The sequence below is a fragment of the Ursus maritimus genome, unplaced genomic scaffold (assembly GCF_017311325.1).
Source record: "Ursus maritimus isolate PB19 unplaced genomic scaffold, ASM1731132v1 scaffold_20, whole genome shotgun sequence".
Taxonomy (NCBI): domain Eukaryota; kingdom Metazoa; phylum Chordata; class Mammalia; order Carnivora; family Ursidae; genus Ursus; species Ursus maritimus.
In genome coordinates, this window is record NW_024424453.1 from 47,201,682 (window position 1) to 47,226,532 (window position 24,851).

A 24,851-nucleotide genomic window follows, 5' to 3' on the forward strand; every position below is an offset into this window, starting at 1 on the left:
TACGGGGGGGGGGGGCGGGGGAGAGGAGGGGGAGAGGGAGTTAATCTCAAGCAGACTCCCCTGTTGAGTGCAGAGCCCAACTCTGGCTGGTCCCACAACCCACGAGATCATGACCTGAGTCAAAATCAAGAGTCAGACACCCAACCAACTGAGCCACTGAGGTGCCCCCAAGAAATCAGAATTTTTAAAAATTCATATAATAACAGTAACGTAACCACTATGTATTTACATGGAAATATTTTACCAGTGTGACAAAAGTATTTTCATCAATCTTCATAAATCCCTGGGAAATGGCTGGCTAGGTTGGTGTCAAGTTCAAAATCATCTAGCTTTGCAGACGAGAACATATTTAGATATTTAGGATCCTTGTAAGATTGTTACTTTTTAAGATAAAAGATATAATTAAAACAATCAAAAACTCAGCCTTCTTCTAAGACTATAGTAACTTCAACATCAAGTTTCTTTTTATCAAAACCTTTAGTGCCTCCAAAAGAAAGCTGATGAAAGTTTCAAATGTTTTTAGTTTCTCCTTTACAGATGATTAGGAGTTATGAAACCTCTAGTGGCATAATACATTTGAAAACAATTAAATGTGATTATATTTCCAGGTTTAATATTCAGAGAGGGATACCAAACGACAATGATGTTTAAAAAAAACCAAAAACCCACTCACCTCTAATATCTTACCTTCTAACTAGGTGAAGAAAAAAAATTTGTACTGACTGACTTCTCAGTCTCATGGGGCAAAGCTTAGAGCAGAGGTTTTGCGTCCTTCATGGCATTATGTTGTTCAGAGTAAAGAAAAAATAGAACAAAACCAAATTGTTTTGGCTTCCATACCATGGTGCAAGGTTTAAAACACTGCCAAAACCAGAAAAATAACTTAAAACTTCATGGAAAGAACAGATTAACCCAATCAGGCTTGCAAGACAAGAGAAAGGCTACAGACATTCAGACATTGGTTGAGAGTGTCTTAATTTAAAACGCCTGTAAATGTTCAATTTGAAGAGTCTAGAAACAAAAGGCAAGGTCAACGTTTTCTATCAGAAAAAAGGAAAACACAAAAAGATGATGATCCCTACCTACAAAGAGGTATACCAGTATTAACTCCCTCCAAATTGAATAAAAAACGTTTATACTGAACACTATAGGATACAGTCCAGCAAATGTATCCAGCAAAAGACCTTGAACTATTAGGATCATTAGCAAGATAAACAAGTTTTCAACAAGTGTCTTTCAATTAAATTGCAATATCATTTTGAAAATCAAAATAGAAAATATTCTGATGTATATAGTCTTTAAAGAAAAAATAAGTCAGCATGGTTCAGAAGATTACTTATCTTTCAAGTGACAGCAGGCATTAACTGTGATTATAAAACATTGAAAAGAAAAGTGTAAACTACAGTTACTTAAGGAAAAGACAGAATAAATTTGCAGAAGAGAAGATTCTCTGGCTCCCAAACTGATGAAAAAATGATTGCGATGGCAATCCCATTTCCCAATAGTAAACGCCTGAGATTTACTATCTCCTGTAATAAGTTAACATGCTCTGCTGATGCCTCTTGAGAAACTGACCCTGCTTTTGAATGAGTAAGATCTCAGAAATACTGTTAACACTACTTATACTTTAGTGAGATTTAGTAATCTGTTAATCAGTCATTATTGTCAACAATATTATCTTAAAATACACTGCTCTATAAAACTAAAATCAGAAATTGGTTTACAGGGGCGCCTGGGTGGCACAGCGGTTAAGCGTCTGCCTTCGGCTCAGGGCGTGATCCCGGTGTTATGGGATCAAGCCCCACATCAGGCTCCTCGGCTATGAGCCTGCTTCTTCCTCTCCCACTCCCCCTGCTTGTGTTCCCTCTCTCTCTGGCTGTCTCTATCTCTGTCGAATAAATAAATAAAATCTTTAAAAAAAAAAGAAACTGGTTTACATAAGCATTAGATTGTATAAGCATCAGTATGGTGTTTGCAGTGCAAAAAATATACGATTAAGGACAAAAATGACAGAGCAACAATGGCATCTGACTTTAATCCCAACATACCGAAATGCAGATCCTTCAAGATAGCCAAGACAGGGGAACGATACTGAGATTACTCACTGGCTACAGAAAGAAAAAGCCAAGACACACCTAAGTCATGGTGTAATTCTGATTTGGCCACTAGGTGGCAGGAATAAAATTGGCAAGTACCCAGAATCTGGATAAAACCGAACATCACCTTTCAATAAATTGTTTCTTGTTCTTAGAAACAGTTGCACTGGAATTACAGGTACAGTAGTGAAAAACGAGACATATATCATGGACATAAAAGATATGGTAGTTGGAAAAGTGAGCACTGGTTGGAAAAAAAATTTAGGAAATGGTATACTACAAAGGGCAAAGAGTTATCACATATACAATTACAAGTAAGGGATGAGGATTAAGAACAAAGGTATGAACAGATCATAGTGAGTAGGAAGAGAGCAAAATCTAAGAGGAAATTAAGGAATGGGTGCACCATTTCAACAAAATCAGACAATTTACCCATGTAACTGAGATCTTCCCCATGTGTCAGGTTGTCCAACGGTATATAAGACACAACGTTTATTTTGGGGAGCTCACAGCTTTGCTGGGAATGACAAATACAAATTCTTAAACAATGTGATGAGCCATCAGTGGTATGAACAAAATGGACTTATATCCACCCTAGGGCCTGACTGATGTGTGTGAGGGCAGAGGGATAGGGACTGTATCTGTTTTATTCACCATTCTAGCCCCACTGATTAGTACAGTGTCTGGTACAGACAAGTACGCAATAAATACTTGAATAAAAATAGGAACACTAAAACCAAATTATTCAAAGACAGAGATTAACAAAATATAAATGAAGGAATACCTAGATATACAGATAAAAAGTATTCATTATATACTAGGAAAAGTTATTACAAGTGGCAGGACATCAAGACATAGCTTAATAAAAGCTATCTTCAGAAGTATTAAAGAAAAGAATCCTTCTAGCATCCAGGCAATAAAATGTCACCTACAGGGAAAAAGAAATTAGGCTGACTTTCTGACGCTTTACATTAGAAACTGGAGACAACAGAACAGTGTCTACCATCTTAAAGGGACTAATAGGCTGTGAACAAAGAATTCCATATATAGCAAAGGAAATACAATAATTAGATTTTATCCTGAAAAATCTATTTGAGGGGCGCCTGAGTGGCTCAGCCGGCTAAACGTCTGCCTTGGACTCAGGTCATGATCCCAGGGTCCTGGGGAGCCGCGCATCAGGCTCCTACTTAGCAAGTTCTCCCTCCCTCCCTTTGCCCCTCCCCCCCAGCCCCCACTCGTGCTCGCTCGCTCTCTCTTGTTCTGCACTCTCTCAAATAAATAAAATCTTTAAAAAAAATCGATTTGAAATATGAACCTGAGATATGACTCAAAGAACTAATGAGAGAAGGCTACTGGGAAAAGAATGGCACTGAGCACTAAATCCATTACAACACAATTAAACCTAAATAACTACAGTAATTATGGTTACAAAATATAAATGTTACAGCTATTGGGAAACAAAGTATGTATTGGCAATTTTTTTTTGTTATTTTTAAGAACTTTCTAAAAATGTTTTCTTTTGAATAGGCAATGTTCTCATGATCAAAAAATCCAACAGTAGAAAAAAGTGAAGAGTGAGAAAAAGTCTTATTCCCACTTCTGTCAACAGGTAATCACTTTCATTAATTTCATGTGTATGCTTCCAGTCTTTTCACATACACAGGCAAATACTGATATACTCTTATTTTTCTTGTTTTAAAAAGATAGCATAAGTCTGCTTAGACAGATCTTAAAAGTTCTTATTACAAGAAAAAAATGTAACTGAAGTTATCACAAGGAAAAAAATTTAACTGTGTGGTGATGGATATTAACAAGACTTCCTGTGATCATTTTGCAATAAAAATACATACCGAATCATTACGCTGTATACCTGAAACTAAGATGTTATAAGTAAATTTTATCTCAATTTTAAAAGAAATAAAAATAAGCACACTTGATATATGTAGTTCTCATATCGTTCTCTTGTCTAGAATTTTGCCTAGAATTTCTAGAACAGCAGTAAACAGTAGTAAACAATAAAAATAACCACTTCTTGGTTTAAAAAATAGGTAGCATGTTATGCACACTATACTGTACTCTGCTTTACACACTTAAAGAATATATCATGAAGATATATATCACAGTACATTAAAACCAACAAGAGGCGGTGGAACTGGTTAGAAAAAGTCCACTTCCTCATATTTCATAGTGGAAGTCAACAGGTAGAGGAAATGCGGTTTAGGAATACTTAAACATGTAACTCACCCGTAGAACTAAAAATACATTAAACATCTTTCAAATTACTGTGGCAGAGCAACCCACAGTAAAAAAGATATAAAACAAAGAAAAGCAAACAGCAAGAAAACACAAATAAGATTTAAGATATGTAATTTTTTTTTGGCACATAGAGCTTTTCTCATGACAGGTCAATCAACACTCAACTAAGGTATCCTTCAGACAGTACCAGCAACAACGCAAGAGAATTTATTGGCTCATGTAGTTAGTTGACAAGGACATGGGCTGAGATGAGAGAATCAAAGAACGGGATGTCAGAGAATGAGGCCAGATCTTAGAGAGCTGCCAGGTCTCAAAAGGCAAAAGGTTCTGAGTATCATTTCTTTGTCCCAATCAATGCATACAACATTTTCATTAATGATTAGATAAATTAATCACTCAAAAGAAAATAAAAAAGCAGTAAACAAACCTAGGAAAATATATAAAAAGCTTTTAATGAAAGTACAAGCAGAAATTAATAAATTAGAAAACAAAAGTATCAGACTTGATAAATAAATTCCAAAACTGGCTCTTTTGGAGGGAAAAAGAAAAAAGAAAACCAAAATGTAGGAAAAAGAATTATAGTAAAGTATGGATTACAACTCCATGCTGACAGAGACTAAAAAACAGAGCCAACAAAGAAACTAAAATGTTATTAAGTATCCATCCAAAAGAGCGTTGTTAAATAACTCTTCATATTAAAGTGTAATATTATCTCAACTGTTTCACAGCACAGCAAAAGATGAAAACCTTAACAAACTTTATGAAGCGAATTAAATTGATAACAAAGCCTAAGAAAGATGATATAAAACAACTTTAAAACCCTATATATTGGGGCGCCTGGGTGGCTCAGTCAGTTCAGCGTCTGCCTTCAGCTCAGGTCACGATCCCAGGGTCCTGGGATCGAGCCCTACGCTCTCCCTCTCCCTCTCTGCCCAGTTGTGCTCTCTCTCTCTAAGTAAATAAAATCTTTGAAAAAACAAACAAACAAAAACCCTATCAATCTTTTTTTAAAAGATACTATTAAATGTTAGGAAATCTGGGGTGCCTGGGTGGCTCAGTTGGTTAAGCATCCAACTCTTGGGCCCCTTCCCCTGTAAGTGTGTGCGTGCGTGCATACTCTATTAAAATAAATAAATAAAATCTTAAAAAAATAAATACTAGGAAATCTAGTAATTTATTGGAGTTAAGGAAGAACTCTATAAATATCCTAAGACCGAAACCAAAAGACCATTTGATGAAATTAACATTCATCTCTTAACATAAACATAAAAATTCTCAGACACCCTTCAAATCAATAGCCCGCATTATGTTTAATGGTGGAACATTAGCACAGCACTGTCATTAAAGTAAGGAACAAGTTAAAAGTGCTTGTTAGCATCACTACTGTTTACTGCTGTTCTAGAGTAAATTTATCATTATTTGAAAGACATAACTGAAAACCTAAATAACCTAAAAAACAAACTGAAGTATTAACGGAGACATTAAAATTGTTAATATTTATCTTACGATCAATAAGAACTAGTAAAAAAAAGTAACAGTTAAAATCACATTCACAACACCAATAAAAAACATTCTAACTACTTAGCCATAACAGTGCACGACTTATAAAAATTATAAACCTCTGACAGGCATAAAGGCAACCTGAATAAAAAGAGAGACATACCTTGTTCTTAGACAGGAAAACTCAAAATTGTAAATGTGTCCAATTTTCCCTAACGTAACCTATATGCAATTAAAGTCATTTAATTGCAACCTCCCAAAAGTACTGAGATTTCTAGAGAATTTTAACAGAATGATCCCGAAGGTTATCTGAATGAACATGCAATGCCCCTTGCCCCTGGTTCAAACTGAAAATTAAAGACGTTGCTACACTTCACCCTAATTACTTCTGTATATACTCCTAAAGAACAAAGATACTCCCCTACCTAACCCCAATACCATTACCACACCACCTTAATAGTGATTAACACCACAGTCTAATACACAGTCCAAATTCAAATTTACCCAACTGGCTCCACATGCCCTTTACACCTTTTTTTTTTTTTAAGACTTATTTATTTTAGAGAGAGAGAGAGACAAGAGAGAGCACACATGGGGAGACAGCCAAAGGGAGAGGGACAGAGAGAATCCCAAGCAGACTCCCCGCTGCGCGCAGAGCCTAACACAGGGCTCGATCTCACCACCCGGAGATCATGACCTGAGCTGAAATCAAGAGCCAGAGGCTTAACTGCCTATGCCACCAAGGCTCCCCTATACCTCTTTTTTAAATCCAAGAATCTAACCACAGATTATGCACTGATTTGGTTGTCATGCCTTAGTCTCTTTTAATCTAAAACAGTCCCCATCTCTATCCCCCCCCCCCTTTTTTTTGCATCCCATTAGGAATCACAGGTCAGTCTGACACATACTGGTAATGCTGAAATATTTGCCAGATCTCTCAGTTATAAAAGTACTTCCCCTCAACTTTTACATTAATAACTGGAATGACATTTTGAAACTTAAAAGCATACCATGTTCTATACAACAATTCACCCAACGGTTTGGCCACTGATGATCCTTTCCCAAACCAATCATAATGAGGGTTGCAAATGTTTCTTCTAATTTCATCTGTATTTATCCAACATGAATTCTTCTGTTAAGAGCTTCACCCACCCATCCACCCTATGACAGAGTTATTAACAAGACAAAGCCTGGGTCCCTGACATCATCAGCTGGGATCTGCAGACTCGCTGGGAGCCATGTAAGAGAAAACTTCTGTCTTAAATTTAGGTCCCCATTGTTTAGCCTTTATGTTTAGCAACCATCACTTTTATATATTCTAACAAATACAGATGTTTTCATATGATGGTAAACAATATAACCACTAAGAGTGATTATATAACTCATTTATTAAAACAGAAAAAAGTTGAGAACATCCTGTTTAACAGAAAAAGGCAGGACCAGAATAGTATGTAGCATATACTATTTTTAAAAATTGTGTAAGAAGCAGTATACAGAATTAAGATAAAATGTTCAGAAAAAGTTAGTTGTGATTATCTCTGCATGGCAGGATTTTAAGGCAGGTTTAACGTTTTAAATATTGCTGGAATTTTTATAATGAGCATGTACTATTTTTACTAACGATGAAGCCCTTTTCAGCTTAAAATATGCCAAACAGATGCAGCAAGAGTTCAGGTCACACAGTTTAGAACTTGCAAATTAGCTTTACTGATTGTAATATTCCTTTTTTTTCCTAATGTGTCATTCATAAACACTGGCAATCTCCCTCTTAAATCTTACATATTTAAAAAGCCATCTTCAAATTGGTGGTTTGGAATACGGAAAACATTTCTAACAAAAACAATGTTATAAGCGGTGATTAAGTTCTGAGGACAGCCAAGAAAGCCTACCTGATCTTATAATACTGATGTAATTAAGCAAATAACTAAGAGTATTAACTAAAATTCTAGGAAGGGAGAAAGAAGTAAAAGGAGTTTTTCATCCCTTCCTGTATACAATAATGGAAGATACATTTCAAAAATACTTTAAGAATTCCCTACTGCCATATCCAACCTCTTTCCTTTAATAGATGCTCCACTCCCCAGCCAACAAATATCCTAATGCTATCCTACTCAGCACTCCCCTCAAATCTGACCTGCTCTGCAAGGAACTTCACAATACTAAACCGTAGGTTTTGCACAGCAGCCATAGGTATAAAGGATAAGAAAGAAAACCTAGACGCAAGCCCGGGCTTTCACAATTATTAGCTAGATGATCTTGGATCAATTAGTCCCTCTGAGAGTCTCCTCATCTGTAAAATGGGTATAAATCTTACATGATAGTATTTTGTGGACTAAGACACCCTAAAACTGTGTGGTATTCGGACACCTGGGTGGCCCAGTTGGTTAAGTGTCCAACTCTCAATCCCAGCTCTCTGGTCTTCACCTCAGGGTTGTTAAGTTCAAGCCCGAAGTTGGGCTCCACACCGGGCCAGAAGCCTACTTAAAAATAAAACAAAACAAAACAAACATACACACACATATACATATACCAATATTATCATAGCCAAGATTATTACCTGGTTTCAAACACAGTTGGCTATTAATATGACTTATCAAAGGTCACCTATGTAGAAACGAGCAGAGCCAGAACCAGAGCCTGGTCTTCTGAGTCCTCATCCAGTGCTCTTTCCAATATACTCAGCTGTCTTCCCAGGTTCTAACATCACTGACTTCCCCTTGCCCCAAACACAACTCCCAGAGTGGCTCTCCCATCGAGCAATTAAAGAAAGCAGTCTCGCTGCATAAATTCAGGTCATGTATAAAAACAAACCTTCCCAGAAATGACAGCATTCTTTAAAAGGAGATGCTTATTTGCCCAAATTGATCTTATTTACTTCAGTGTAACAGAACTGCAATTGGTATATTAACAGTTAAGTGGAAACTTCCAGGCTCTCTGGGAAAGATGATTGTCTTGTGGCAGAAGCTAGGTACCCTCGGTTTATTCTGCTTTTCACAGTCTCCTTCTTCTACTCCCAGAATCAGACTTCTAAAAAAAACACCAAGTTTTTCAGGTGGTGACAACAGCTAGGTAAGAGCAGGGAGAAAGACACAGAGCTGCAGTTCTGGTCGTTCGCACTGTCTGGATTGTCTGTTTGGATCACTTCCGAACTACTGGCGTCACTGCAGTTTTGCGATGAAAAGATCAGGGTCTTCATATTAATTAAACTACCTATGAGGATCCCTTCTTGGGACATAACTTAGGGACATAACTCCTTCCTTTTCCCCATCATATTAGGTACCCAACCCAAATACAGAGATCTATCCTTTTTAGCCCCTCCACTCACACAAATTACCTAATTAAGAATAAGACATCACTGATTTGTGCAAGTCTGTAAGGACTAGAAACAGGAATCTGATATTTCACTATATAGCAATCTACTTAAGACACAGTCTCTTGGAACACAATGAAACTAAAATAAGGGCCTACCTGTAGCAAGGCTTACAGTCAGGCATGCACAGCTATGGGTTCTGAACACAATTTCTGAGATAATTTTGAAAGCATTACCTCAGTTTTAGATAACTTTGTGAGTCACCCAAGTCTTGCCCTTTTTAGCCTGAGCTTTTTTCTGCCTATTTAAAGAAATCTTTTTAGTTTCCATCTGCTTTTATTCCCAGTAAGAGAAGTGTTTACTGAACACCTGACCATCTGTTTAAGTGCTAAGTTCTACCAAGGATTCAGGCTGAAAGATATATTCTGGGGAGCTTTAAGACCATGTACATGATGTCCAAAACAGAACTGTAAGGAATGGTACTGGACAACTAGTTCATACCACTAACGTCAGTCAGAATTCCCCTGGCAACAACACTGACAGGTAAATACCAACAAAGGTAGAAAAATAACAGAAAAACAGAGGGATTCAATGGGGGGGGGGGTAGGAGGTAGGAGTTAGACAAGGAACAGCCATCTTATGTTAAAGGTAGAAAAAGGAAAAAAAGTTTGTATATTTCACTTGGGGTTTTGAGGAAGAGAAAGGGGAGGGAAAGGAAGGTGCTATGAAGTCAACTTTCTCTTCTCAAAGTCCCCATAAAAATCCATATGTGTCTGCCTTCAAAACCATCCAATCAGGCCTGGTGTTATTATTGGATTCTTTTGGCCCAATATCTAAATGAATGAATGAATGAAAGAAAAAAAGGGAAAGAAACCACACCAAACCCTCTTAAAAACCTGAAACCTTTTTCCTAAATTGTGAACAAAAAGGCTTAATCTACAAAGGTCTAAATAATACCTTAGTATGAAAGCCCTGTGCTCACGTTCATGCACATACAATAATTAAAGCAACTTAAAAAAAATTATGTCAGATACAATGCTAGGTTCTTTACAAATAACAGTCTGCTCTGCAAATAACATGATACCATTTAAAGAAACATTGCATTATCAAAAATCAGATAGAAAAACAACCGTTTCTATGGGAAAACGAGAGTTGGGGGACAAGGGAATTTAAAGGTTGCAGTAAGAATGATCTTTTCGTTAGGGCTCTCACTAACAGAGGCATGTTTTTAGCTATAAGGGTATACTGTAAAACTTCAACATCACTGTGGAAATCCTACAACTGATCATGCCTCACTTTGTCCCCTTTTCCCAGCACTATCACTGATATAATCCTTCTTGTGGTCTTTCAGATTAGTTAGGACAGACAAGAATAACTTAGAAGACCAGTGCCACTCTCCCTACCTTGTTATCTGATTGTTGTAACACAAATGGCAGTCTAATTAAAACCATGCTCCTTAATTAATCCATGCCATCACAATAAATTCATGTTACAAAAACACACTCTGTAAGATAGCTGGTTGTATTATTTTATTATTCTTCCCAACAATCTTACTACACAAGTACTACTACGCTGGAGTCCTATTTAATTTCTGAGTACATAAAAAGGGAAGAAATCATCTAAATAGTGCAGACCATTCCATCCAGTCACTCTTCACAAGCTCGGGACCAGGGTGAGGTTGAGATGGCAGATGCATTTCTCCTGTTCCCTCAGTACGCATCAGATCCCCACACGCCTCACTCCCAAAGTAGAAACTATCTTAAGTATGATGAGTCTAATGCTTAAAGGGAAATTTTGAACATAAGCAAATTTTGCCGTGCTATCTTTAGAGCCACATTAAGACAAAACTAACAGTATTTCCATTCTACAAAGAGGTCAGGTGGCTTGCCCAAAGTCACAAGTAGTACTCCATTTTCAATTCAGTTTCTTGGATCCACGTGAATTTTAAGCAATGAAGTAAAAACACCAATTTCATCTATATACCCATTTTTATCTCTTTTGATGAATTGCTAGGGTTTTATGATATTGCTCTGAGGCCCACATAAAAAAAATTCCAAAGTCAAGCATTCCTCTAAAAAAATACCCTGGTTATTACTTTTGAAAACAAACTTCAGGGCACCTGGGTGGCTCAGTCAGCTAAACGGCTGCCTTCGGCTCAGGTTATGATCCCAGGGTCCTGGGATCGAGCCCTGCATCAGGCTCCCTGCTCACTGGGAAGTCTACTTCTCCCTCTTCCCCTGCTCCCTCTGCTTGCACTGTCAAATAAATAAATAAAATCTTTAAAAGAAAAAAAAGGTAGGAAGGGCACTGTATTCCTCTGTCAATGTCATAAAAGACAAAAAAAAAAAAAAGCTATAAAAATGGAGGATAAAGTGACATGGCAGCTGAATGCAATATCTAATGCTAGACTAGATTTTGTATTGGAAGAGAAAGAATGTTGTAATTGATTTTTTAGGCCCAATCACAAAAACAGAAGGAATACAGAGATGGTAGATTAAAGTATCACATTAATGCAAATTTATTTGATAACTACATTGCGGTTACGTAAGAAATATCTTTACTCTTTTTTTAAGATTTTATTTATTTATTTGACACAGAGACAGCCAGTGAGAGACACAGCCAGTGAGAGAGAGGCAAGCAGGGGGAGTGGGAGAGGAAGCAGCAGGCTCCCAGCAGAGGAGCCTGATGTGGGTGGGGCTTGATCCCAGACTGCTGGGATCACGCCCTGAGCAGAAGGCAGACGCTTAACGACTGAGCCACCCAGGCGCCCCAGAAATATCTCTACTCTTAACAAATATGCTAATACACTGAAGTATTTAAGAGCAAAGAGCCATGATATAGGTAACTTACCCTCAGATGGTTCAGAAAAAATTGCGCATGCAGAATGAGCAAAAGTGAGAGCAAATGGTACAAATGTAAATGGGTGATTCTGTATAAAGGACAAATGGGTGATTTTTACTAATTTTATTTTTCAACTTCTTATAAATGTGAAATAGTCACACAAAAAGTTCAAAACATCTATAGATAAAACCTAATGCTTGCATTCTGTGAAAGCATGTGTCTAGAACAGCAGTTCTCAAACTTTTTGGTCTCAGAACCCCTCTACATTCTTTTTTTTTTTTTTTTTTAAGATTTTATTTATTTGAGAGAGAGAGAGTGCAAGAGCACAAGCAGAGGGAGCAGAGGGAGAGGGAGAAGCAGACTTCCCATTGCGCAGGGAGCCTGATCTGGGGCTCAATCCCCGGACCCTGAGATCTTGACCTAAGCCAAAGGCAGCCACTTAACCACTGAGCAACCCAGGCGCCCCACCCCTCTATATTCTTAACAATTATTGAGGACCTTAAAGACTTTTTATATGGATTGTATCTATTGATATTTGCCATATTTGAAACTAAAAATGGAGAAACTTTAAGAAATATTAATCAATTTTCAATAAAATAAACTCCTTATATGTTAACACAAATATTTTAAAAATTTGTATTTTCAAAAATGAACAAGAAGTTTTAATGTGTCATCATTTTACATTTTTGCAAATCTCACTAATGGGTGGTGTAGCAGAAGACAGGTTTTCCTGAATGCTCCTGCATTGTATCTGTTGTGTCATCACACATCTTATAACCTGTGGGAAACCACTGCAAACTGACAGAATGTGAGTGAACAAATGGGTGTTTGACACCCTAGGGCCTCATGAAAGCCATCGTGCAATCTGAGAACAAAAGGTCTACACCATTTTACCACTATGATGTATATATTATAACTGTAATTTACTTTGAAATACCTTACATAAACATGGATATAAAGGAATCATGAGTTTTCAAATTACACCTTAACCAGGAAGAAATACCCTCCAAAAGTGAGAATCAAAAGCCACACCTCAGAGATGGCTACTAGAAATATTTTTGCTACCTTTATCTCTCATCAACCAGGGGCTTTATAATCAGCAACATAAATGTTACAAATGGGTTTTTACTGGCAAATTAGTGATGTTAAGAATTAGTGATATACAGACAGAATAAAAATATTTGGAGATATTCCATACCCTTGCATTAACAGGACAAATGAATCTGGAGTGTCACCCATGGGAGTAGAACCTGAGGCTCCATCCACCACAAAGTCCTGAGTCTAGCCACGTGTTTATTCTGGTGCCCCACAAACATTTTACATGACAATTTTCAAGAGCAGGAATCTTTCACATAAAAAGTGCTTTAAGCACTGAAAAAAAAAGAACTGGGAGTTCACTAAACTTCCAGAACTGGTTGTTTCTTATGTGTGGACATACTTGCTTGCTAATGTCAATGTATGGCAAAATGTGACTTTTGGTGTACCCTGGTAGCAAGGCTGTGATAAAGGCAATCTACAGCCCTCACCTAACTCACTGGTGACTCCCCAATATGTACTTTAAAAAACCCTAATGGCCATTCTTGACTAACCTGGCTTAAATCAATTTACTGGTAGATATCTAAAACCTGGTTCCTTGGGCTCCAATTTCATAGTACAAGGATCTGAATGATAAGGTAAGGAAAAGGCAAGCTTCTGAGGCACCAAAAGAGAGAAAAACAAGATTACTATTTCATGCCCACCCTGGGAGGTTCTCACTAACAACCCTAGAGAACATTTAACCAGAGAAGGGTGAGTCTGTCAGAAAAATGAAGTTGTCAATGAGGATTTCATATATATGTGTGTGTGTATATATATATACACACACACACACACACACACACACACTTCTAAACTGGGTATTACATTTCATATAAAAAGCTAATGCCTTCAGAAAACACAAACTTATTTGTAAAGACAATGAAAAATAACTGGCTAATTTCTGCCAGTTAACAACTTTAGAAATTTATAAGGAATTCTAGGTTCATTCAAAATGGAATAAATAGGGGGCCCTAGTGGGGCGCCTGGGTGGCACAGCGGTTAGGCATCTGCCTTCGTCTCAGGGCGTGATCCCAGCATTGTGGGATCGAGCCCCACATCAGGCTCCTCCACTATGAGCCTGCTTCTTCCTCTCCCACTCCCCCTACTTGTGTTCCCTCTCTAGCTGGCTCTCTCTCTCTCTCTGTCAGATAAAAAACTAAAATCTTTAAAAAAAAAGTAATAAATATACTCCACCCTATCTTTCTCACTGAATGCAACTAAGAAACCTTGGACAGAACGCATGGAACAATTACCTAAGGACTGAAAAATAAATGGAAGCAGGCTGACTGGGGAAGTACACAAAAAAAGCCCAATGAATTGGTAATGAATTTTGTTTTCCTACCTTATCTCGTGGCTCGGAATCAAAGCAATCTGAAACCCAGAACACTCTCTGGGCACAGAAAGAGCTCTGAGGAAAGGGACCCCTACAGATGACAGTGAATGAGGTAAGTCTCATTTTCCTTCTGTTCTTCCCATTCTCTCTGGTTCTAGCTCCTAGGCAATTCCACAGGGATGGTGGCCAGAACAGTGGTGACCAGGCAAGCATGTAAAACTTAAAGGGAGGCAAAGAATCTTTCTGACTAGAGGAACTGTGCTCCCAAGAGCATAGGAAGAATCCTTGCTGCTCTTTTACTCTCAATTCTCCTGCTACTTAGCCTCAGAAACAGACATAGTTGTAAGAAGCACATGGCAAAGTAAGGAAACTAAAACCATGGCTTTCTGGCCGGATGACCAAAAAAGGGAATCAATCCCTAAGGGCCAGAATATATTGGGGGAAATCTCAAAGAAGAGGGAGCTCCCTCAAGAAAACAATCCCATGGAGTATGAGCTCCAGGGCTCATCCATGCATTATGCATGTGTGGATCTGACTCTAAACAGTAGAAGGTGGTTGCCAGCTGAACCTAACAGGCTGACTGCCTGCTACAATATCATCATCACCATCATCAACAACAGTGAACTTAAACTAGACCCAGGGTCATGTAACACAATACACAAAATGTCCAGGATACAATTCAACATTTATTGACACTTAAAGAACCATGAATATCTCATATTCCATTAAGGGAAAGACAAAAACAGCAACTCTATGATAATACAGATGCTGGAAACATGTTAGACAAAGACTTTAAAGATTTTATTTATTTATTTGAGAGAAAGAGTGTGAGAGAGAGCACAAGAGCAGGGTGAGGGGGAGAGGGAGAAGCAGACTCCCTGCTGAGCAGGGAGCCCAATGTAGGGCTTGATCTTGGGACTCCAGGATCATGACCTGAGCAGAAGGCAGGTGCTGAACCGACTGAGCCACCCAGGCGTCCCCAGACAAAGACTTTAAAGCAGCTACTACAACCAAACTACGTTAAGTACAAATACTCTTAAAATGAATGGAAAAACAAAATCTCAGGCAAAACCACGAGGAAATTTTAAAACAAAAAATACAATGGTCAAAATCAAAAATTCACTAGGTGAGCTCAACAATACAATGAAGATGACACAGGAAAAAGTTAATGAACTTGAAGACCAATTAACAGAAATTATCCAATCTGAAAAACAGAGAAAAAAAAGACTGAAAAAAAAAAATGACAAAGCCTCAGACTTGTGAGGTACCATCAAAAGATCTGATATTTGTGTCATCAAAATTCTGGAAAGAGAGGAAAAAGAGCGTTGGACAGAAAACATATTTGGAGAAACAGTAGCTAAGTGTCCTAAATCTGGCAAAAGACAAAGATTTAAGAGGATCAGTAAACTCCAAAGAGAATAAACCAAAGAAATTCACACCGAGACACATCACAATAAAACCGCTAAAATCTAAAGACAAAAATCTCAAAAGCAGTCAGAGGAGAACAACACAGGACATAGGAGGCAACAACAATTTGAATGACTACAGACTTCTTATCAGAAACCAAATTGATCAGAACCAGTGGAACACTTTTCAAGGGCTAAAAGGAAGTAACTGTCAACCCAGAATTCTGTAACTAATGAAAATATCTTTCAAGAATAAAGGCAAAGTTGGGGCTCAGTTGGTTAAGTATCTGACTCTTGACCTAAGCTCAGGTCTTGATCTCAGGGTGGTGAGTTCAAGCCCCTCTTTGGGCTCCATGCTGGGTGGGGAGCCTACTTAAAAAAAAAAGAAAAGGAAGAAAGGCAAGGTAAAATTCTCAGGTAAAAAACCAAAAAACCAAAAAAGAGAATCTGTTGCCAGAAGATCTGCTCTAAAAGAAATTCTTTAAGCAAATTCTTCAGGAGTAAGGGAAATGATACCAGAGAGAACCTGAGACTTCAGGAATGAACAAACAGCAACAGACATGTAAACGTGAATAAATAAGAGTATTTTTTTCTCCTCTTAAGCTAGTATGTGTGATGTTTGAAAGAAAAGGCTTTCAATGTTTGTAGATGTAATACATACGACCAATACAACATAAGGTTGTAAAGGGATATTTATGGTGGATGGTTTCAAAATTTCACCTGAAGTGGTAAAATATTAATTCTAAGTACACCATGAAAAGCCAAGTATATATTGTAATCTCTAATCAGTAAAAAAACTATAGAGCGATCATCAAAAAAATCAATAGAAAAGCTTAAAAGAAATACTAAAAAATATTCAAATAATCCAAAATGCAAGAAAACAGAGGAAGCAAAAACAAGTATTAGATAAATCCAAACAAACAATAATTGCATTAAGTATAAATAACCTAAATATACTGATTAAAAGACAGACTATGAGAATGGGTTAAAAAACAAGATCCATCTATTTACCATCTATAAGAAACCCACTTTATTTATTTAAGGTTTTTTTTGGGTCGGGGCAGGGGAGAGGAAGAGGGAGAGAGAGAATCCCAAGCAGGCTCCATGCTCGGTGCAGAGCCTCACAAGGAGCTTGATCTCACAACCCCGAGATCATGACCTGAGCTGAAATCAAGAGTTGGACACTCAACGAACTGAGCCACCCATGCGCCCCATATTTTATTTTCAAGTGATCTCTACACCCAACGTGGGGCTTGAACTCACAACCCTGAGATCAAGAGCCTCCTGCTCCACCGACTGAGCCAGCCAGGTACACCAAGAAACCCACTTTAAATGTAAGTTAAAAGGATAGAAAATGACATACCACATAAACACTAACAAGAAAATGGAGTAGCAGTATTCATATCAGACCAAGTAGGCTCTGAAGCAAGGAAAATTACAAGGAATAACAAGAGTCATTACATAATGATAAAAGGGTCAATTCATCAGGAAGACATAAGAAGAGCCTCAAAGGAAATGAAGCAAAAACTAATAGTACTGAAAAAAGAAATAAACAAATTCACAATTATCGATGGAGACTTCAATACTTCCCTCTTGCTAAACAGTAGAACAAGGAGACAAAAAATCAGCCCCGATACAGAAGAACTGAACAACACTATTAGCCAACTGACTCAAATCGACTTCTTTAGAACACTCTACACAAAAACAGCTGAATATAAATTCCTTTAAAGTGCACATGGGAAATTCACTAAAGTGGAACATATCAAAACTTAATAAATTTAGAAGAACTGAGATCATACAAAGTATATTCTCTGACCATAAAAGAATTAGAGTAGAAATCATCAACAGAAAAACAACTGCAAAATATCCAAGTGCTTAGAAATTAAAACACTTCTCAATAATTCATGAGCCAAAGACTAAGCCTCAAGGGAAATTAGAAAATATTTTGAACTGAAACAAAATGAGCAATATATCAAAATTTGTGGTGTCCTGCACATAGAAGGAAATTTATAGCATTAAATCCTTATACTGCAAAAGGGTCTCAAGTCAACAATCCAAACTTGAAAGAAACAAGAAACAAGAAAAAGACCAAAGTAAGCCAAAGCAATAATGAGAAAAGATATAAAGAGCAGAAATCATTGAAACTGGAAGAAAATAGGGGGAAAAAATCAACAAACCAAAATTTAGTTTTTTGAAATGATAGTAAATATGATAGTGATAAACCTCTAGCCAAACAGACCAAGGAAAAAAGACAAAGGGCACCGATTATCGGTATCAGGAATGAAAGAGGAGCTATCATTACAAATCCCACAGATAAACTCACTCAAGAAGAAATAACATGAACAGTTCTGGAACTATTAAAAAAATGAAAATCTTAGTTAAAAACCTTCTGAAAAAAATTCCTAAGGTACAGTCCCGGAATTATTTCAAATAGGAACCATCTTATTGGATTCAGAAAATCTCTCTATATAGAGACTCTTCCTCTTCTAATATATACTTACACTCATTTTGTAATTCGAAAGACTAGATAACTTATTATAAAACATAAAAATTTCCATTGATAGCAATGGAAAAGAATACACAAGGTGTTGTATTCAACTCAATTTTTACCCGTACTTTTCGATCTCTCAATAATGTGGCCACTCCTGAAGGATCTTTGATACTACTTTGTATTTACATTAAGTAAATTATTAACAATACAAGAAGTCAAGAATACCACTTGGCTAAGTACTCAATGACATACTTACTAATGGTTAAATCCTACAAAGTGGGGTACCTCACTTCAAACAACTGAAGCGATCCTTAGAAGCTGTGTAAAAATCAAGTACCTACTATTTAGATAATACACTGAAAAGTGACAGAAGTATTATTTTCTTTAAAAAGATTTTATTTATTTGGCAGAGAGAGAGACAGCCAGAGAGAAAGGGAACACAAGCAGGGGGGAGTGGGAGAGAAAGAAGCAGGCTCCCAGTGGAGAAGCCCGATGTGGGGCTCCATACGGGGACTCTGGGATCACGCCCTGAGCCGAAGGCAGAAGCTTAACAACTGAGCCACCCAGGCACCCCTGATAGAAGTATTATATACAAGACTGAACCATATGAAATTGCCAATTATCAACTGGTTTAACCCAGAGCAGTATAAGGATTCCTTGTATGATTCAGTGTTTTAAGAGTGTTAGTCACTTCTATCAGAATGGTATTATAATGAATTACCTTGAATGCTGGGGACTTAAGTTCGTTTAATATTTAACAAACATATTCTGGAGATTTTTCATAACAAAGGTTATTTGCACATCTAGGATATGAACATGTACTAGGAAAGGAGTACTTTACATGGCTACAGAACCTTTGTTTATTTTACTTATACTTTTCATGAGTCTGCTGTTAATTTTTTTTTGACAGTGGGAAATAGCTTTATTTTTTATTTTTTTATTATGTTCAATTTCCTATTTTGAATTCTTAAAAAAACATAAGCCCTCTTATCTGAAGCATGGACTCACTATAGAGTAAGGATTAGGATCCATTAGGGCTCAAAATACTAAAAACAGAGAATGCACAATAGTTCTAAGATCGCAACAGTCCTTTGCTCAAAACACTTCAATATCTTATCTCGCAAGGTCAAAAGTCCTTACTATGGTCTATAGCTATTTCCTGCTACTCTCATCCCTCCTCTACTCCACCCTGGGCTTCTGGCAGTTCTTCAAACACCAAAGCACACTCCCTCCTCAGCCCCTTTGTACTAACTTCCTTCTCCAGGAGTGCTCCTCAAAGATTTCTACGATGGCTTACCTCCCCATCTCCTTCAGATGTCTGCCTAACCGTCATCTCAAAACAGCCTTTTCTGACCAACATATTAAAGCAGTACCCCTACTATAAGCCACTGTATTTTTCCCCCTTGTTTATGGTCTGCCTTCCCCCAATAGAATACAAACTACAAGGAAGAGAGTCCTTTGTTTTATTCATTGCTATATCCCTAGAGTCTTGAACAGTAACAGGCTCTCAATAAGAATCTGCTGAACAAGATGCTACACAAAGACTGCATATACGTTTCCAACTAAAACTTCTGCCACAGATTAAAAAAAAAAAAAAAAAGACTAAGAAAACAGTTCGGAACCCGGCAGACTCTGCTACTTAGAATGAAAGAACTACCCTTTAGAAGAAAATATTTTATTTTCAATAATATATACTAACGAACGGCTGGATTCCCTAAAGACGAAGCATTAATGCTAAATGCATGCGTGCTGCAAGTCTCTGTTGGTACAGTATACTCCCCTTTACCAACGCAAGACTTTCACTAAGTCATTTTTCCACGAACCAAGAAATTCCCTCTAAAGATACTTAAGGAAAAATAGAAGTGGGAGTTAACCTACTGATATACAAGAATCAGGAAATATAGAATATACGAATCCAAAACTCACAGCAGAGAAAAATACCAGAAATAGGAATTGGAGTGTTTGCCCCCTTAGAGACACAGAGAGAGAAAAAGTCCGAGACAGACTGCACCCCTTTCCTTGGCGCCAGGGATGGTACGAACACTCAGTACAGAACTGCAAGGCCTGAGTGTCCCCGCAAGGGGCTTCGGAGGGCGAGGCCCGGACTCTGAGTGGGGTGGGAGTGGTGGATCCGGGCCACTCTGCACCGATTTTCGCTCAGGAGTAAAGGTAGCGCTGACTGCGCCTACCCGCTCCCAAAAAGGCTTGGGGGAGGGTTGACGAGGGGAGACCCCTCCCCTTCCCCAAGGATTGTCCAGGCCCCCGCAGGAGCCCAGTATCCGGCTCACCCGGCTCCCGGTTGATCTCGATGTCGAAGTGGCACTGCGGCCGGTCCTGCGCCCCCATTGCGACCGAGGCGGCGGCAAGAGCTAGGAGAAAGGGGGAGGAAAGCGGTCAGGGCGGGAGCTAGGGCTGGGGCTGGGGCGGAGCCCGCGCCACGGTCGCCTCGCGCCGGCCTGTCGCGACACCACGGGAGGCCGACCCCGGGTTCCCTCCAGCCCTGGCCTCCCGACTCCCAAGCAGGGCGCACACACGTAAGGACGAGCTCTTCACCTGGTTGGCCTCCAGCCTGAGCAGCTCTCCGTGAGCGGAGGAGAAGGCGCTGCCACCGCGGCGGCCAGAGCCCAACGCCACTAACGACCACCACCCCCTCCCCCGGGCCGGCCTCCCCGTGCCACGCTAAACCCCGCGAGAGTCGGGACAAATACCGCGAGAGCATAGGCTCGAAGGGGGTGTTTAACCGAAGGGTGCGCGCGCAGGTAGGCGTGTCTGGGAGCTCCCGAGGAGCTTCTATCCCGACGCTCCTATACCTGAGCTAGTCATTTTTTGCCCCGCCCCTTCCCCCCTCCCTTCCCGCCGTTAGAGTCAGTCGCCCAATCTGGGAGCCCTGATCACGCCTGCGCTATTTCCGCTCGTCCTCCCTCAAGATCCGTGAGTGTCTGCGCGTTTTCCTGTGTCGCGTTGCTTCCGTGTTGTCTGCACCTGCGAGCAAGCTGTGAGAAATGAAGTCGAGGTTTAGTGAATGGACGGATCTTTTGGCCTGTTTTCTTTGTCGCAAGGCGTAGTTATGACACTCTCCTCCTGTTATGTTTCACTTCAGAGGCCTTAGTTGTGCGTCGGTTCCTTCTTCGGTGCCAGCGTCGCAGGGATAGTCTTTGTTCATGGCCATTCATCTTTTGTGAAGAGCCAGTTCAAGACCATTGCACATGTTTTATTTGTGTTCGTCTTATTATTGAATGCGGGAGTTCCGAGTGCAACTGTTTTGTTAAACAGGTGATACGTGAATGTTCTAAATACAAATCTTTTGTTATATGTAATTCCGAGTGTTTTCTCCTGAGCTGGGTCGTTTCGTTGTTTTGATGGTGGTTTGTGCAAAGCAGTTTTTAATTTTAGTGAAGTTACTTGATCACTTTTCTCATATGGTTTGTGCTTTTTCTGTGCTAAGAAATCTCTGCTTACCTCAAACTCCTGAAGATTTTCTCCTGTGTTTTCTTCTAGAACTTTTACCTGTAAGTCTAAGATCTATTGGAATTTTTCATTGTGTCAGGTAGAGGTTGCGGCTCGTTGTTTTTGTTTTTGTTTTTTTGTTTTTTCCCTATGGAAACAGAGTATTTCCATCACCATTTGTTAAAAAAAAAACAACCCTGCCTTTTGTCAGTTGAATTACCTTGGCTTTGTGTAGTTCTGTTTCTGGACTCTATTTTGTTAACTGTTACATGTATCTTTATGCTAGGGCCAAACTGTCTTTGTTTTTAAGTTATTTTCTTAAAGCCGTAAAATACACTGACAAAACTATCATTTAACTATTTTTAAGTGTACAGTTCAGAGGCAGTAAGTATATTCACATTGTTATGCAATCATCACCACCATCTAGCCACAGAACATTTTTAATCTTGGAAAACTGGAATTCTGTATCCATTAAGCAGTAATTCTGCATTCTCTCTACCCAGCCTCAGGCAACCACTCTACCTTTTTTTTTTTTTTAAAGTTTGTTGTGGTAAGAACACTTTACATGAGATCTACCCTCTTAACAGATTGTAAGATTTTATTTATTTATTTATTTATTTGAGAGCGAGCTTGTAAGTCAGGGGAGGAGCAGAGGGAGAAAGACAAGCAGACTCCTAGCTGAGTGGGGAGCCTGGCACAGGGCTGGGGGCTGGATCCCACAACCCCAAGATCATGACCTGAGCCAAAATCAAGAGTTGGACGCTCAACCCAATGAGCCACCCAGCCCCCCACCCCCAGCCTTAACAGAGTTTCAAGTGTACAATATGGTATTGTTATCAATAGGCACATGTTGTACAGCAGATTTCTAGAATTTATTCATCTTGCATAAGTGAAATTTTATAACCATTTATAGCAACTACTGTCCCCCTCTTCCCATCCCCTGGCAACCACTCTTTTATTCTTTGCTTCTGTAAGTTTGACTGTTTTAGTTACCACGTATTAAATGGAATCATGGAATTATGTGTCCTTCGGTGACTGACTTGTTTCACTTACCATAATGTTCTCAAGTTTCATCAATGTTCTCACATATTGGAGGATTTCCTTCTTTCTTCTAAGGCTAAATAATACTCCATTGTATAAATATAACATAATTTCTTTATCCATTCATCAGCAGCATGGGCACTTGGGTTGTATCCATCATTTGGCTATTGTGAATAATGCTGCTTTGAAGACGAGTGTACAAATACCTCTTTGAGATCCTGCTTTCAGTTCCTTTGGGCATATACCTAGAAGTGGAAAAAATCTCCTGAAATTCATTTTTATCTTAACACTCCACTAGTTTCTTTCCTGCCACTGATTATATGTTGTAGGACAAATCACTTTGATCCTGGAGTTCAGTTTCTTCATCTGTAAAATAAGCAGGAGGAAATACCTTCTAGGTTCCCTCCTTGCTCAGAATTCTTTTATTCTGTCCTGTGAGTTAAATATTTCAGATGACTTGAGGATAAGGTATGCTATTTGGTCTGTGGTTAAGGTGAAGAAACTACTGGGACAAGGCAGGCCTAGGCCTAGCATCCACCAAAAGTACTGATACTTCCTCATCACAAGAGTAGTAGAAAATTAATATCCAAGCAGTTTACAAACTCAGGCTTAATTTTGAGAGCCCTTAGTAGTAGGAATTTTCAGGTAATGATTCTGGGTGTTAAGCCTTTTAGAGTGGGATTACACCAGTAGTTGGCACTTCAATGGATAGGGCTCTGGCAAAACTAATCAGGAGTACTAATGGGGAAATTTAGATGAAACATAATTTTCTAGAAAATAGAAATTACCAAAATTGACTCAAAGAAATAGAAGGCCTGAATAAACTAGCAACCATTCAAGAAATTGAATTAATAATCCCTAATCTCCTTCCAAACAACTGTGAAGGACATTTTGACATAACCAAATAGGAAATTTGATAATGCAGATGTTAGGTGAAATCAAGGAAATATACTGAATTTTGTTAGATATCTATAATGAAGATAAAGCTAATGAAATTTTGGTTATGCAAGAAAATGTTCTTAGTTTTTTAGATATAATAAGTGAAACAAATGTGGCAAAATCTTGATAATTATTGCATCTAGATGAGAGGTATATGGGGATTTTTGAGCTCTGTTCTCTACTTTTATATTTTTTTGAAATTACTCATAATAAAACCAGTAAGAACAAACATAGTCTTCCTTTCCAAAAACACAAGTTCCACATTGTTTCATAGGCACATTTTACCAGACCCTTAAGGATCAATAATCTTTTCTCAATCAAAATATTTTAGAAAATGGATAAAGACAGCTACCTAACTTATCTTGTAATACCGATACCAAACAAAAATAGGGCAAGAAAGTTATAGACCAATCTCATTATAAACATGGATTTAAAAATCCAAATAAAATATTAGGAAATGGAGTTTAGCAGCTTTTAAGCCCCAAAATGTTCATGACCTAGTTGCCTTTAATTCAGGAATGCAAAGATGGTTCAGCATCAGAGAATCTATTCCTATAATTCACCATATTAACAGATTAAAGAAAAGGCATATGATTATCCCAATATATGGTGTATTGGTTATCTATGTATTGCATCTCAGCTCTTTCAGTATATCCTCTGTAATAGCAGTTTAGCCTCAAGCAGGGATCTCTACCAAATTAACTTTCACATTTGTGTAACTTAGGGAAAGGACAAAAAAAGTAAAAAGGAGAGAAGAGGAATCTAATGAGAAGATGTGCGATTCTACCTTATTTGCTTACACCATTTTTTAAATAAAAGGATATCCTATATCTTAAATGGGAAATTGTGCAGAAAAGAATAGGTCTAAGACCTATCTTTCTAAAGATAGACCTGCTTGAAATGTTGGCCTGTGGGTGGAATCTGGGAACCTGTATGGTAATCAATTTCCTATACTTACAGAAAATTTCAGTTAAATGATTAGAGTGCTTCACTCTGCCTAAACTATTTGAGCAAACAATATGGTTTATGCTGAACACCTGCTTTCCTTCTGGGAATCTGGAAATTTGGTATGTATTAGGCAGAGGATGCATACGTATGTGACCATCCCCCAGTA

The 24,851-nt window shown here is 38.4% G+C and overlaps 2 protein-coding genes across 2 annotated transcripts in view; one reads left to right on the forward strand and one right to left on the reverse strand.

Moving 5' to 3' along the window:
- Nucleotides 1–21,149, reverse strand: part of NKTR (natural killer cell triggering receptor) — a 54,683-nt gene extending 33,534 nt beyond the window's left edge. The window contains 2 exon segments of the mRNA XM_008709820.2: nucleotides 20,599–20,679; nucleotides 20,864–21,149. Coding sequence (XP_008708042.2) covers nucleotides 20,599–20,679; nucleotides 20,864–21,029 — 247 coding nt within the window. The 5' untranslated portion in view covers nucleotides 21,030–21,149.
- Nucleotides 21,150–21,173: 24 nt separating this feature from the next.
- Nucleotides 21,174–24,851, forward strand: part of SEC22C (SEC22 homolog C, vesicle trafficking protein) — a 46,070-nt gene continuing 42,392 nt past the window's right edge. The window contains exon 1 of the mRNA XM_008709846.2: nucleotides 21,174–21,241. The gene's annotated coding sequence lies outside the window, so the exon portion shown is untranslated. The remainder of the gene's footprint in view (nucleotides 21,242–24,851) is intronic.